Source organism: Tubulanus polymorphus, chromosome 3, assembly GCF_964204645.1.
Source record: "Tubulanus polymorphus chromosome 3, tnTubPoly1.2, whole genome shotgun sequence".
Taxonomy (NCBI): Eukaryota; Metazoa; Nemertea; class Palaeonemertea; order Tubulaniformes; family Tubulanidae; genus Tubulanus; species Tubulanus polymorphus.
Window position 1 is genome coordinate 17,752,411 of NC_134027.1, and position 17,247 is coordinate 17,769,657.

A 17,247-nucleotide genomic window follows, 5' to 3' on the forward strand; every position below is an offset into this window, starting at 1 on the left:
TTTTACGACAAACGCACAATTTAAATTGGTCTCCTATGATTTTTATTATACTTTCTTTCGCTCCTCTATTATAGTATATAACTTAGTAATTATTACATTTGATTGCATAATTACAGGTGGGAAGAGGTCAGATGGCATGAAAATCGACTGTGAATGACTAATTGGCGCGAGTAGATAAAGCGTTGAGGTTTCAAAAGCCAAAATGCCTGGTTAAATCAACAAACACAGGAAGAGGCTCAACGCCTTCTTAGCTCTGTTAGGAAGAATTCTGCTCAGCGTAGCTTTTTACAGTCCAAATTAGACTCGGCCACCCCCGTTAAAGTGGTCCCAGAGCGGGCTGTTGGGGTTCAACCGATATCTTTTTCCTCTCCACGGTTGGACAATTTCTCTGGAAGTGATCGAAAGGGCGAAACTACGTATAAAATCTGGAGGTCGCAGGTGGAAGGTTTATTAACTGATCCGCGATTCGGAACACGCCCTTTTGGCTTTAATAAGACGATCGGTCCGGGAATTGCCGGCCAAGATCGTATTGAGCATGGGCAGTAGCGTTACTCCGGATGTGTTGCGGAAATTAAATTCCATGTTTCGGTCGGTAACGACTCCAGCATTGTTTGCATTTTTTACTGCGGAACAAGTGTCGGAAACATGTATAATCAATCATGTTTATATTAGACATATGGTCCCAAACAATCACGGTTTACTTAGGTCAAAAGACCACTGCGTAGGCTCCACCCTTGTAACTATGCATGCTTACCTCGCTTCCCGCCATTTGGCATCTGGAATAAACAGTTCAGTTTTACATCTCAAAGAACGCAGTCGTTGTCATTCTGTCGATCCTATCTTCTATGTGGCTTGAACCCCCACATTTGGTGACGAGTGACCAGGATTAATCATGACAGAAAACGAAGACATCAAGAAGAGACTGACCAAGAGTCGTCAAACACAGAGGGGACAGCTCACGAAGACTATCACCAAGATTAATGCCATCTTAGCGCAAGACGATACTTCAGAAGACAGTCACGATAGAATAACTGCATATATACAAACGTATGAAGAGAAGCTCACTCTATTAATCAAAATCGACCGAGAGCTGGAACCAATCCACGAGGAAGATGACGAATCCATTAAGATCACAGAAGCTGACACTTACCTTACCGAACTCAGAGAATCTTACGATCATCCAACGAAAATCGACCAGGAAATTTCAACCTGTACCAGCGGTACCATTACCGACACCACAGCCACCAATTCCGAACGCCAAGAGGTCAATTAATCTGCCAAAATTATCGATTGCCAAATTCGACGGGAATGTCCTCAACTGGATGGAGTTTAGAGACAGTTTTAAGGCCGCAATACATAATTACAGCGTTCTGTCAGATGTGCAGAAATTTCAATATTTGCGCGCCCAGCTCACCGGTGAACCAGCCATGGTCGTCAACGGACTTCCCATTAAAGATGGAAATTTTAAGCACGCCATGGATTTATTAGAGCAACGTTATGGGCAACCGCATGTCATTATTAACGCCTATATGCATGCACTATGGGAACTCGAACCTTCTGATGGTTCCTTAAGTTCGCTACGCAAGTTCTATGAACGAATGGAATCCTACATTTGTGGATTGCAGTCTTTGGGTAAGTCCGAGGATTCGTACAGGGATCTATTAGTGCCCATGATTAGTGACAGGATTCCCAGTTCGATCCGCCAACAGATCGCTAGACAACACGGGAATAATTGGAATCTAAAAGATCTTCGTGCCAACTTATTAATCGAAGCTCTTCAAGCTGGTACAAATACAGATCAGGAATATAGTGACTATAGTGATAATGTAAACACTGCGACAGCCGCATTTCTCACGAATAGCAGACATAAGAGAAAAACGCGGGAATATCAATCTCAGGGAAATCACACGAATTTCTCACGATTGATCAAGTGCGCGTATTGTAAAAGGGATAAACATCGCTCCGGTGATTGCCGCGTTATCTCCGATCCAGATAAACGGCGTGAAATTGTGGTCCGAGATAAGCTTTGTTTTAACTGCCTTGGGTCGCATAAATCAGCTGAGTGCCGATCTTCATTTCGCTGCAGGACATGCAAAAACTAACATCACACATCTTTGTGTACGAACCAGCATCCGACACCGGATATTCCCACGCCAATCCGCAAAATCGAGGATACTCATATAAAACTGACACCCCTTGATGGTCCAGTTTTACTGAAAACAGCTGTCATAGAGATAAGCTCAGCGGGGAACCAATCGGCGAATGTAACCGTATTGTTTGATGAAGGCGCACAGCGGTCATTCATCACGCAGCGAGCTGTTGATCTGTTAAACACCAAATGCTATGAGTCAGAATCTATACAAATTTCGGCGTTCGGTGGGAGTTCCGAATCGCAGAACCTCCAGTCCGCTAACTTCAAATTATTAACGGATATAGAAGATAGTGATATGCGAGCACTAGTGGTTCCTAAAATCTCAACGCCACTTAAAAATTTTATGAAAGAATCTCTGTTAGATCTGCCACACATTAGGAATCTAAAATTAGCGCATCCATGTTCAAATTCTGATAGCCATGAGATATCAGTTCTCATTGGCGCCGATTATTATTGGTCAATCGTCGGAGACCACAAAGTGCGTTCAAAAGGTTAACTCGGACCTACCGCCATCTCAAAAATTGGATATTTGCTCTCAGGTCCAGTGCCTGGTCGTTCCAATCCAGCGTTAATCTCAACTCTATCAACAACTGCAGTACTCAAAGTAGCATGTGTTGATCTAAACTCGCATCGACCGGAAGAGATTAATTAACAAAAGTTTTATAAATGTATAAACAAACAGAATTTATCCTATGACGAGTTTAAACAAACACATTTGCGCTGTGTCGATGGTCGGTATACCGCGAAACTACCCTGATAGTATAACCACGCCCCCTTACCTACCAATTGGAATATCGCACTCAAATGTACACGTGGTATGGTGCGGCGTCTGCAACCAGAAACGATAAACAACTATGATAAAATATTCAATGATCACCTATTGAGAGGTTTCATAGAAGTAGTGGAAAATGATGATGCATCTCGCGGGCATTATCTTCCCCACCGTGGGGTCAAAAAAGACTCGGCGACCGCACCTCTCAGAATTGTCATTGATTGTAGTTGCAAAACTAGTAGTGAAGTCAGTCTTAATGATTGTCTACAAACTGGACCTTCGTTACTTAATGACTAAGCGTCAATTCTTATAAGGTTCAGGGTTCACGGACGATCGGAATATCCGCGGACATTGAAAAGGCATTCTTACAAATTTGTTTAGACGGAAATGATCGTGAGTTTACTAAATTCTTCTGGCTTTCGGACCCCACTGACCCAGAAAGCGCATTTAAAGTATTCCAATTCAAAGCAATATTATTCGGCGCAGTCTGTTCACCATTTATTCTGAATGCAACTGTCAAAAGCCATCTTTCTAGCTTCAATAGTGAGATCGCACGAAGGTTATCTAACAATATTTACGTTGACAATATTGTCACTGGCGTTGAAAATAGTGACCAGGCTACCGAAATATACCGTAAAAACCGGCGTATAAGTCGAGTTTTTAACCCACTAAATTATTGACCTCGACTTATACGCCGAGTACAGTTTTCTACTAAGTATTTTCAGGTCACAAGAAATATTGATTCTACCAGACAAAAAAGATAGTGTTCATCTTCTCACTGCTATAACAGTTTGAATAATTATTCATGATAAATAAAGTTATTTAATGAAAAAAACTTCTTTCATTTTGACATAGCTTCATTTAAAACGATGTATTCATATATGCGCGCTCATAGCAGCGCTTAATACATTAGGCTACATATAGGCTATATATAGAGTGTGACTCACACTACTGTATCACTGTATGGTAGTGTATTATACCCGAGTGTGTGCGTAACAGTCTATTGATTAACACACAGCAGCAATCAGGCTGACGCACTGCAGCGTGCGTGAAGGCGCACATTGTTATCAAAACAAACTATTCAATATAATGATATAAGTAATTTTTCTTCTAAGAGAAGGGACTCGACTTATAAGCCGGATATATGTTAAAATCATGAAATATAGGTCTAAAAATCGACCTCGACTTATACGCCGCATAGACTTATACGCCGGTTTTTACTGTACCAGACAGCAAACGAAATTTGTGATTCGGCCAGCTTGACTCTACGATCGTGGGCAACAAACTGTCCAAAATTACGTGAAAACGCTGTATCCCACAATGTTGCCGATAAAAACACTAAGTCGAAAATTCTGGGACTATTGTGGAATACGGAAACTGATACGATCGGTTTCCCGCCAAAAAAGTGGACGAAATCGTAACCAAGCGTCAGGTCGTCAGTAAAGCTTCCAATCTGTATGATCCTCATGGGTTCTTAGCTCCTGTTCAAATAAGAGCTAAAATGTTTATCCAAGAACTTTGGAAAGACAACTATTCAAGGGACCAACCGATATCAGACGAATTGAGGAAGTAAGGATTTGCATAGTGAACGATCTCAATAAATCGGCTGAAATCAAAATTGCTAGGAAGTACGAACTTCAAACTGCGAATGAGACGGATTACGAAATCCATGCCTTTGCTGACGCCAGCAAATCAGCCTATGGAGCTGTTGGATATTTGCGTAACCGTGGTAGCACATCTCTATTTATGGCAAAAACACGCGTTGCTCTGGTCAAAGAAATGACTATTCCACAGTTGGAATTATTAGCTGCAGTCGTCCCCGCAAGGCTAATTAAATACGTGCATGATAGCCCGGAAAAAATCATAAACGTGTCCAGATACATATTGTGGTCGGACAGTCAAATCGTGCTTTACTGGTTACACAGCAGTAAAAAATTACCGGTGCTTGTGGAAAACCGTGTCACAGCAGTTCGATGCTGCGGTGTTCACCATAGATACAAATCGAATTACTCAAACTAATGAACCTTGCGACTCAAGATTCGACTCAGAAACTAGGAATTGCTAGTGTATTGGATATAAATAAATATCCGTCATTGGCGAAACTGCTCAGGATTACTGTATTGGTATTACGATTCATTGAACGGATTAAGTCAAAGAAAAACATTACCGCGAACAATGAGATAAAAGCTAGCGAAATTCGATATGCGGAAAATTATGGGTGAAATCTGTTCAGTCTACCGCGTATTCTAATGAAATAACCGTACTCAGAGACAATAAACCGAAGTCTAAAGCTCCGTTAGTTAGACAACTGCGTCTATTTATCTGTGACGAAGGATTACTAAGAGTCGGAGGCCGGCAATGCTCCATTGAGTTATGATGCCCGATGCCCGATACCCTATACTGCTTCCGTCGAAAGGCAGATTAATAGAACTTATCATTTTATCGGCGCATAGAAAAGATATATATGGGTACATATGGGTACGGAATCTACTGTAACTCATATTCGTCAGACATATTGAATTATAAACATTTGTCATACAGTCAAAACATTACTGCGGAAATGTTTCAATTGTCGTTTAATTAGTGGGCCAGCTCCTCATTGCAAGATGCTCCGCCCTTTACAATCACAGGGCTAGATTTCACTGGACATACGTTCGTCAAAAGTGGTGCCATCGAGATCAAAGCTTATATCGTACTCTTTACATGTGCAAACACCCGCGCAGTGCACCTCGAGGTTGTAACCAATATGACATGTGCTACTTTCTTTCCTACTCGCCTTCAGACGTTTCGCCGCTAGAAGGGGATTGCCTCATAAACTTATTTCTGACAATGGTTCTACATTTCTTGCAGCCGCTAAGGATATAAAAGCGTTATTCAGAAATTCTATAGTCCGAGACTAATCAAAGAAATGTTGATTGGGTATTTATCCCGAAACGCGCCCCTTGGTTCGGGGGATTCTGGGAAAGACTTGTTGGTGTCACAAAACTAGTACTCAACAAGGTACTGGTAGGGCGTTCATTAACTTACAAGAATTGTGCTTTCTGATTACAGAAATTGAAATGGCGATAAATGATCGACCCATCACTTACGTTTCAAGTAACATTAATGACCTTGAACCACTCACACCTTCCCACTTATTACACGGACGCGTACTCACACCACTCCCGCATATAGAGATAGACAATGATGAACTACTCGATCCGGACTTTAGTGTAAATACACCATCCGAAATTCAAAAACGCGCAGTGAGACTCGGTAAACTATTCGAACATTTCCACTCACGTTGGGCAAACGAGTACATCACCGCCCTACGTGATAGGCACTTTGCGTTAAAACAAAAAAATAACTCTCAGGAAATCATTCACATCGGGGACCTCGTGTTGGTCCATGACGACGAGAAAAAGCGCATAAACTGGAAGTTAGCAGTTGCTACTGATCTAAATCGCGGCAAAGATGGTCTCGTGCGATCAGCTCAAATCAAGACTAAAAACAATGTGACTAGTCGTCCTATAAATAAACTGTATTCGTTAGAGGTCAATGCTGCCGGTACTGTACGACAGACTGATATCAACCCGGAAGTATACAATAGTGATACAATATCAAATTGTCCTACGCCTGCCAGACATCGTTCATTGAGAACTGCTGCAGTGAATGCTCGGACAAAAATCCAAAATTGGACGGATGAATTATTGTCTCGAGATTAAATCAACTGTCGGTTAATCAATTGCTCAATGACTTTAAATACACTGTATGTATAATTTGTATGTAACCCATAGTTGCCCCTTTAAACCTAGGATTTATATTAATTTAGCTCAACTGTTGTTTTTATACTCCCATGAACTTTGAGAATATCAGTAGTATTGTATCTATAATAATAATGTTAGTTGTTAGTACCACGTCACCAGATGACGGTTCACATTCTCATACTTACTTCATTTTATTTTAATTTTTTTTAAGCTAGTTAGGACTCTTATAAAACACAACGCAATGGACTGATTAATGTGTTGGTTGACTTAAGATAGAAGTTATATATTTGATATTTTAATCTTTAATTTTAGAATAATATTATCCGTCGACATTCTCCGTTTTTATTTCGCTCTAGACATATTAATTAAGATTCTTATCTAATTCATGGGTATCACTTTCGTGGCCCCGGAAGAATGTCGGAAACACGTATAATCAATCATTTATATATTAGACATATGGTCCCAACCAATCACGGTTTACTTAGGTTAAAAGACCACCGTGTAGGCTCCACCCTTGTAACTCTGCATGCTTATCTCGCTTTGGAATAAACAGTTCAGTTTTACATCTCAAAGAACGCAGTCGTTGTCATTCTGTCGATCCTATCTTCTATGTGGCTTGAACCCCACACAAAGACCCGAGGAATCCGTTGCCCTACGGGCCTGCCGCCTCGAGACCCTGAAGAGTCGTGTTCTGGGAGTAAGTAAGATGTTAAGATCGCAATTTTGTGACGGTCTGAGGGACTCTCAGATTAAGTTGGCATTGGGACCAGCTCTTTCCACGGCTGCTAGTTTCCCCTACATGGTCCTGGAAGCTAGAGGTGTGGAGGACATGATAGTTAAGACTTCCACAACACCGCTACACAGAAGGTCGGGAATTGTGCAGCAGCACGCAGTTCAACCTCAAAAGATAAAACTTAAGAGTTCAGTCTCGTTAGAGGATGTAGCTGCTAAATTGGATGTGGTTAGGAAATTGAATGGGTTCCAACTTGAAATACAGCGCTTAAATAAACGAGTTGATCATATAGATCGAGTGGTTGAACAGTTCGGGTTGGGGATAGAAGGAAGGAGTCAGACTGATACAAAGGTTTCAGTTGATCCTGTTCCACCGATTTCGTCAAAGCGTTGTTTCAAGTGTAACTTGCCTAGTAATTTTGTCAGGGAGTGTCCTCAGTTGAGGAACGACATGGGTTTGCGTCTACCTCCGCCCACTTACACCTGTTATAAATGTAATGTCGTTGGCGATCACTACTTTCAGGATTGTGGGAATGGAGAACCGCTGTTAAACGCGTAAGGGATCAGCGATCTGGGCGCATTGGGTCCCGCATTGGTGAAAAGCCCAAGTCGGTAATCAAATCACTGTCGGTTGCGTCTCACGAAGAGTTGATAGAAGGGTTATTGGGAAATCCCGCTTAAATTGATCAGAGGACAATCTCGGTCAAACGGGACCGAGCTACGACAATACATTTCAAAATCGGCGTTCAGTAGAATTTCTTGCAATAAAATGAATATATATATTTGAATAATTTTTGTGTATTCAAGATTGAATTTGAATTGATCTTAAAACCAGAGCGGAAAGCATTCAGCAATTTAGAAAATCCTAGACACATAATCAAATTCTGTGAAGTCAATTAAGGTCTTTTGCTCGAATCAAGCCGCAGGCTCAGGTGGCTAAAATTCAATTCCTCACTGTCCTCAGCATGCCGAGTACGACAGAGTTTACACACTGAAAAACATTGGGCTGTGTAAGTGTAATTTGGATAAGTCAGCAATATAATGACGGTCCTGCCCCGCGCGCTCCATCTGAGACATAAACAAGTTGGACTGTATTGCTTCGATGCTTTGACAAACAGACACCTAATATCCACATATCCAGCATAATGTTGATCCAGGTTGCGCTTCTTGGCAAAAGTCACATGTTATGGGCAAGAATTATTTCGATGAAATCTTTGTACGCTTCCCAGTGCGACATAAATGAACCAGTTAGGCAGAAATCCGTTATCGCTGCTATGCAGCTGTATTTATTTGTGATATCATATCATGGATGGAAGCCTAGTTTACCATTTGATGTTTTGTGTCTTTACGAAATGGTTTTAACTTTAGTAAAGGCGTTCCTACGCGATCACAAAACTTACCTATACGGGTTTCTTGAGTAGGCCTACCGTTCCACTGCTCTAGAAGTATGTATTCAGCCGCTGAGAATTAATCCCAATTAATCTCATCGCTTCTGATAGGAGGAATATCATAAACACTTAAAACTTAAACTTAAAAACTTTAAAACTTAAAACATTTAAACACTATGATATTTATGTACCAGGGTACATGAAATTATGGTCTTCTATTCAAAAGAGGCCAACGGAGTGACAATTTGAAGTTACTATAAAAATGAGAAGAGTTGGCACTATTTTTTCGTACTACTATTTTCGATCCATTTTACTAGCATTGGCTGACGTCATAGATATCAACCAATGCTAAAAACAGACCTAAACAAATCTGGAAAATTAAAAATACAGTCAACCTCAGTCAATCCGTCTCCGGTTAAAACATGACAGGGCTTATTCTGTAAAAATAAATTGGCCCCATTTTTCAGTAACGTTATTCCCTTTAAAATTATGTGTCTAATTCGTACACCATAATCCGTATTTTCAATTATTTCGTAGACAAATGCGTGGGCACGTTGTTGAATTTATATGTAAATCCTTATGCCTTATCCGTAGCAGGTCAGTTGTTGGGAATATACACCTGATAGAAGTGAACAAGAAAATTAATTTTTTTAAATTATTTGACAAAAAATGTAGAATTTATGGGATAAGCTAATGTCGATTGCAAATTCTAAATCGAAGTTTTAAGAAATTTGGCGATTGGGTAGATGATACAGGTCTTCGACTGTAGTAGTTGTTTAATTTTTTTTGTTGAAAATTGTCAATAATTGCGACAGACATCTTTCACTTCTGCCCCAAAGCTGGTCTGCAACTTCATGGTTGAAGAAAGAGCTCTTCTGATGTCTGCTTCATCATGACTTCGAGCATATCGTGTGGCCTAGCAAGCCGGCCAGGTTTGGCTGTCACTCGATATCCTAGAGTCTTGAGTCCGGGTTGAAGTAGACATTGTCATTTAAAATAACTTTTTTAAGTTATTCTGTATGAATTACTCATGTGTCTTGTATTTTGTATTTTCTTATTTTAAAATTTTTAACTATTGAATTTGGGAATTTCATCCCTGAATTTCAATGTAATAAGGATCAATAAAGAATTGAATTGTCACCTAATACACATGCCATCAGAGGACGCAGAGCCGTATATAACAGCTATGCTATTATAAATTGCTAAGAAATTATATGTTTACACATTTTTATATTGACCGCTGGTAGCCGCTGATGAATTTCAAGCCGGCCCTATTCAGATCGTAGATAGCTTCGTCATTCTACCAGCATTCCCATGTCAGGGTCTGACTTACATATCTGACTCCCGCATTGTGTATACATCCGCCATTTAACCGAATAATCCGATTTACTTATCATTTCTATTTATGCCTGCCGCTTCTGATATAATCATACATCCTTAACTATTACAATACGTCTTCTAATGATATTCAAAGCAATATAACATTTCAAAGTTCAAATAGCTTGTATGTGTACACATAGACCTGTGATGTTTTGCACATCGATTTACAGTTGTCGTTTGTAAAATTACGCTGAATGGTTAACGTTGTTTAGGTTTCATAATGGTTACGTTGTTTAGGTTTCATAATGGTTACGTTTTATAAGGCGTCAAAAAAGTATAAACATCTGTAAGTTAATGAGGTTAATGTGGTCAGTAGGAAATATGAGAAACTATGTTAATCCGTCAATGTTAGGGTTAGGGTTAGGGTTAGAAGCTTCATTAATAATCCATTGACTTCAGTAGTGAGGTCGAGTTAATTTTTGCCAAGATGCTATTCTTTGTCAATAAGTAAAAATCCTTTGATGAATCAGTTTAAACCAGTTGGTTTGTGTTTCATCATACCAGGGGGTGTTTTCTTTCATGCATAAATGATGTTGAATGGATCTGGCGAACCATCGGATATTAAGATATTCCTCTTTTATCTATTATCTCCTTTGATTATCCCAATGGTTGGTAAGCTTCTACTCTAGTAGTCCACCATTTGAGCGATAGCTAAACTGGCTATTATACGGATTATTCACTTAAATCATAGAATAGGCCTATACGGATTACAGTAAATTTGTATCAATTACGAATAATCTGTTATTTGTATATCACTTAATCCGTACTAAAAAGCTTAGTTCCTAGAGATACGGATTAACCGAGGTTGACTGTATGACAAAAAATAGCTTGTAGTTGTATCTAAGTTAAGTCGCTTTTTTAAAATTTGGCCATGAAAGGTGTTATTTCCAAGAAGCGAGATTTTTACCACGTTTTTTAATGTTTACAGAGTGTCTTAGTGATGTCTAGCAAATGGCGTGGAGAGTATTTTTCTCGAGGGCACAGCAAAAACTACACAACTATTTTTAACCAAATCTAATCCTGACATGAAGACACCCTTCCTGATGCGGAATTTGAGGAAATTTCTAACTAACTCATTTTAAAATGACCGCAAACCGATCACATGCGGACGCTCGTCTAACGAAACTCCTAAAAACCACTATGAATCAACAAGGTGTCAGGGGATGGTGGAAATATGCTTTATGGGTCATCATACCTTAACACATGCATGCAAATCATGCTCAAATTAATTCAGTGAAACATGGTTGCAAGAAAACCTACTGATACTGATAGCATTTGAATAAGCTTGTATGTGGTTATCTGGGAAATTTAAAGGGACATTTCATTGCACACTTACCTTGTGATGGATTACGTCTATATCCCGGTGGAGGCATCTGCCCTCTATTCATGATTGGACTATTGCCAGATTGCTGTGCTGACATGATACTCTGTTGTGATGCCTGACTAGCAGCAAAATTAACGGGGGCAACCGGTTGCTGCTGAGGCTGACCTGGCATGTTATAAGAGGGCATATTACCCTGGTTGTTCATCAATTGACCTGCAACACAATAAAACAAGAGGCCCATGGGCCTTCAAGCATTGGTAGATTATACTGTGGTATTAAGTGGTTATAATGTTTTACATCTGCCGGCAAATCTTCTATGACGATGTTGATTGGGAGGACCACAAACTTAAAAGTCTATTTGTCTAGTACGATTTTATTCCTGAAAATGAATTTATTTTCTGCTGAACGATTTAGCCTAGGCTATTTGTACTGTTAAACCTCATTAATGCGATTCTGTTAAAAAGACGAAACTAGTTTATTCTGATGTTTTCCATCATGTCCCAGCCAAGATATTTATAACAATCAAGATTTGGATACAAAAACCCATTTTTACGCATGAACTGTTAGGCCCCACTGAATATTGAAAACAAAAACGGAACGATTTTTCTGAATGCAATTGCAAGACCCTCTGATCTTAGAGCTCCAAGCTCTGATGCATGTACGCATGCAGAGAGCGATGATTTTTCTCAAAGGGGGGCATAAGGGGGTTTTAAGGGTGTCTTAAGTGGGGCTAGGCATGGAAAATCTAGTCTTAAGTTACATTTTCTGAATCAGCACATAAAATACTATGATTCTGAGGTAGAATCACACCTGGACAAAAAATGTGGATTAAAAGTGCCCTAGGCCCCCGAAAAAGGGGGTCTTAAGGGACCCTAGGCACAGAAAATTTCGTCTTAAGTTATGATTTTATTTCAGTTGGCCCATGCCCTACTGATTTGTTGAAATTAATTGATTGAAGCCAGTTCTTTGACAAAAGGGGGCATTAGGGGGTTTTAAGGGTGTCTTAAGTGGGGCTAGGCACGGAAAATCTCGTCTTAAGTTATGTTAAACTGTTGATTAAAACGATTTTTTGGGAATTTTTGGGGGCCCACCTACCCCCTGCAGGCACGGCTTTGAAACTTTAGACGTTCCTTTCCTAAGTAGATATGGGCCAACCTTGACATTCCACACCTCAAACCTTCTTGAATAAAACTGTTGATTAAATGTGGGCTAGCTCGTGGACTAAGAGTATAGTAGTGAGTGGATGCATGAGGAGATGTCATCAGTGAAAACAAATTCATGTTTCCAGGGTTTCCGTGAGGCTGTTTTTAACTGTTAATGGACATTTCCTCCCAGCCAAAAGTGGTCCTTTTTCCCCAAATCCTGAAAAATTCTTTGAGGAATTGTGAAAACAAATTGATTATTGGATCTATAAAGACAATATAGTGTTTTTATTTTAGTTTATTTCAACATAACGATCTGTTTCAATAATAAAATGCGTGGCTGACGATGTATTGTCAGTGCAGAGGCCATATCTAACTTCCCTACAAAGTATAGTGTAATCGCCCAGACAATTCTTCCTACCCTACATTCCATAATGGTATAGTCCACATGATAGCCAATGAAACTGCGTTCTCTGAGTATGCGTGATGCTTCAATGAATGAATGATGTTCATGTGACTACTATGACTGAAGTGGTAGTTATAATTACGACAAAGACCACATGATGACATTAGAATGACTCCAAAAATCCTCAAAACATCCCCCTTATGGCTTCACGCCTGATGTGTTCGTCTTGGCATTGGATTCACACTAGTCAATTTTCCCCTAGTAACGACTAACCAACATTTTTTTAACGATCACCGAAACCCCGTGTTGCTCATGGTTTTTTGGTTTCTACCACTTGCGCGATGAACCGTTTATTTATTGCTTCAGTCGGCCTGTGTTTTAGGCGGGACGCAGCAGCTTATCTCGCTGTGTATACAGCACTGCTGTCACTAAGTCAGTGCTGTCTTGCGTAGATATATGTAATACTGGCTGGCATTACTGGTAATTCTAATTGCATGAAGAAAATCCGACTCGCAGTGCTTTCAAAAAATAAAATCCGGGCTAGCGACTGACGAATTGAATTTTGTGTTTTATGTTTATTTGAAGTAAAATTGATGATAGTTTTATTGAGTGAGACGTAATTGACAACTAGGGGTCCGAGGACACCATGCCCACTTGGAAAGTGGTTTCAAATGCTCAACAATCTAACAATTTCAATATTCAATGCCCCCTGGTGACCATATGCAAAAACCATTGACCATGAAACTCACCGCGGCAACAACTTTGGTTCTCCTTCCAAATGTATATTCACGAATTGCCTGTTTGTTATCGCGCCATCCAGACTGTTGTATAGTACTTGAAAACCACGGCTGTTTAATTTGCTGACTGTATCCCAAAAAATAACATGTAGGTCGGAAGTTGTTGCCTGGCTGGTTGAATAGTGAGCGACCGGAAAACGAAACCCAGTGAGTCCAATGAATTCAAGTTGGAGGACGTATTTTGCCATATTTTTATTCGCGACTTTGATTTTTATTAGGTTTGCCGTATTATTTTCGTCGTCCATATCAACAACCCCACAATCTTCAAAAGTGAACCTTCCCTAACGGTTTGCAGTGTTTCTAAGATACTCATCTCGTCGTCTAGGATGAGACCTCCGGAATATCCAGCCGATATCAAAGCTAAACGCTTAGCTTCGTTTTCCATCCATCCATCCGAAAATGTCTTCATTAAGGCCTAATTCCTGTTGGACTAAGTGTCCTACGATCTCAGCTCTCAACTTTTCCCCAATACCCTACCCCTCCTTCCCCCATTGTTTTCTCAACTGATTTTCATCAATCTCAGGAAAATTTGGTGCCTTAAGCTACTGAATGTTTGTCTGTACAATAAAAATTGAATTTGAATTTGTATTAGAGCGAGATGTGTCGATTAACTTTCCGATTATTCATTGAATTTCCTCTGCTAAGCCCGAAATACGCTCATTTGGTGAGAAAACTCTGATTATGAACAAAATATAAGATGTTCCTGCAATGTTCCCTATTGCATAGAATCGAGGTACCCCCTACTACGATTGACTAGAAATTATGTTCGAATCTGATTATGCCATGAGTGACACACTTGACCACAGTATATCCTTACACTTATGCCTGTCAATTAACAAAAGTTAATCTAGATAGGGCTTTCAGAAAAAATTTGGAAAACCAGTTGCAGACAAAAAATTGCAGAAAAAAGCAATCTCATGTAGCAAATACAGCGAAAAAGAGCCAGCAATAGTGTATAGGCCTACATGAAATTGCATATTTTTAATCTTAGAAATATCAAATTAATTGATTTAAATTGATAGTGTTAGTGATTGGCAAGTAACTGTTGATAGTTGGTAAGCAGTCAGCTTAAGAACACATTATTGCTATTAGGCTACTCAAACTAATTGTCTGTGCGAGTCTCTCTGTGAGTTCACCAAACAAAGTTTTTCACCTTGTATAGAAAAAATTTGTCTAATAGCCTAGATAAAAACATCCAGAGCATCACCATGTGTTCAAAACGAAACAATCCATCAAATATACACTACCAGCTTTACAACGGCAGTCGCTAGAATGATTGGCAGTTGTTTGGAAGTCAGCCAATCTCCTGGAAACTTAAACTAGGCCACGTGTCTGAGGCACGTTTTCACACGATCCACACTGACTGCAGAACATTTGAATATAACCACTGATCACATGAGCTACTATCGTTGATATCATACGAGATATTTCATAGCCGTCGCAGGAAACTTACTAACAGTCGGATGCATCGGCTTATTTTGAAAGCCCTGACTCATTACTCATGACTGACAAGGGCAGGATGGCGGACCTACGGCAAGTGATGAGGGCACAAGGGCGAGCATGGGACACATCTTATGAGGGCACAAGGGCGAGCATGGGACACATCTTAAGGGCACAAGGGCGGCTATTTTCGGGGGCGGGGCTGACCGCCCTTCTATTTTTGGCTAGATGAAGCTCTGTGTATAGAATATAGGATGTTTTGAACAATTTAAAATGGATCTCAAGGAAATCCTTTGGATATTTTAGGAGTCGAAGTGAATTTAAATCGAAGTGTCTGCAAAGGAGTTTCCACCCTTTTCTTTTTATATATATAGTATCCTTGGATATTGGATGATCTAAGCAACAGTTCACCACCAAACTTCAAATACGAGCCCCTGTGGTGGAGTCGAATAAACTGAAATATAGATTTCCCGCATAGTGCAATTACATGTGTAAATATATTATTGATTTGTTGAACGCATGCAGACTGTGGGCTAGACAATACTGATGTTTCGGAATGATGATGTTAACTAGGGGTCCAGGGACACCATGCCCACTTAGGAAGTGGTTTCAAATGCTCAACAATCTAACAATTTCAATATTCAATGCCCCCTGGTGACCATATACAAAAACCAATGTCCTTGAAACTAACCACAATCATAGAACATGTCAGCAGCTACGAGTTTGTAATTGATTGCAGGGTTCATTGTGTTACTGCTGACAAAAATTCACTGCTATTCACTGCCAATGAAAAGTCAAATTCACTGCCATTTGGCTACCTAGTAAAGACATGTTACTAAAAGACTACGGATAGAGCCAAAACAATCAAACACCCGCTGAAGAACCAAAAAGCACCAACTAGGTATATTCGCATAATACTTCATTTATTAAACATGAACTGCTTTTGATTGTCTTCTCATTATAAGGCTTAAAAACCAGATAGGTGTAGGGTACTTTTCATGTGAGACTTCAAAGCTCCCAAACCACCGGCTCCAAGTTCGTTCGATTTCATGCAAATTCTGCATCTAAACTTATGAACACAATTCGGAACACGTTCAATCCAGCTACGGTACTCCGGATGATAAAGCCACGAATCTTGAAATGTACATTTTCCCATTTTTCCGCACTGTAACGGGCCAGAGATTTTTTTAAAATCCGAATGCAAACCACCGCCATTTGCAATTTTGTGAAACAGGTGCCTGGACCTGGTAGCCATGGCAACCATAAAAATGAAAACTCGTGAATAAAATTGAATTGAATTGGTTGGCACGTCGATGGTCACAACACCAAGATATAAAATGAAATTGAATTGCCGTCGGCATGACATCATCGGTATATTTTTTTGTTCGAAACTCAACGAAATTTCTCGTGACATTTTAAAATAGCCAATCTCAGACAAAATTGAACACATTTCCGAATTCACTGCCCCCTTTCTCATTTCCACTGCCTTTCTAAACAATTCACTGCTATTAACAGCCGTGAATAGATTTTTTCAATTTGCTGCTATTCACTGCTTTCACTGCCCGCGACGAACCCTGTGATTGTGATAACAAAATATGCCTCGTTACCAATTTAATATGGAAATATTAAGTTATTCTACTATTCAACGCCCCCTAGTGACCATATAGAAAAACTAATGTCCTTGAAACTCACCACAATCATAGACGATGTCATGAGCTACAACTTTGCAATTGATTGTGGTAACATAACATGTATTGAAACTCACCACAATCATCGAACACGTTATAAGCTACAACTTTCTAATTCATTGTGGTAACAAAATATGCTTAGGTATCAATATAATGTCGAAAAACTTTTTCGAATGAGTACTGATGACACCAAGATGGCCGCCAATTGCGTCATAATTGGCTGATCAAAAATACCTGTCCCAGGTATAAAACATCCCTTTCCAAAGAATACCCATCAGCA

General features: G+C 39.8%; 1 protein-coding gene across 5 annotated transcripts in view; it reads right to left on the reverse strand.

Moving 5' to 3' along the window:
* Nucleotides 1–17,247, reverse strand: part of LOC141901887 (uncharacterized) — a 153,116-nt gene that overhangs the window by 11,672 nt on the left and 124,197 nt on the right. For 4 of the 5 annotated variants that reach the window (XM_074789439.1, XM_074789442.1, XM_074789440.1 and 1 more), the window contains exon 6: nt 11,507–11,707. The exons of the other annotated variant lie outside the window; for it this stretch is intronic. In XM_074789439.1, the coding sequence (XP_074645540.1) occupies nt 11,507–11,707 (201 nt within the window). The remainder of the gene's footprint in view (nt 1–11,506; nt 11,708–17,247) is intronic. 5 annotated transcript variants of the gene reach the window in all.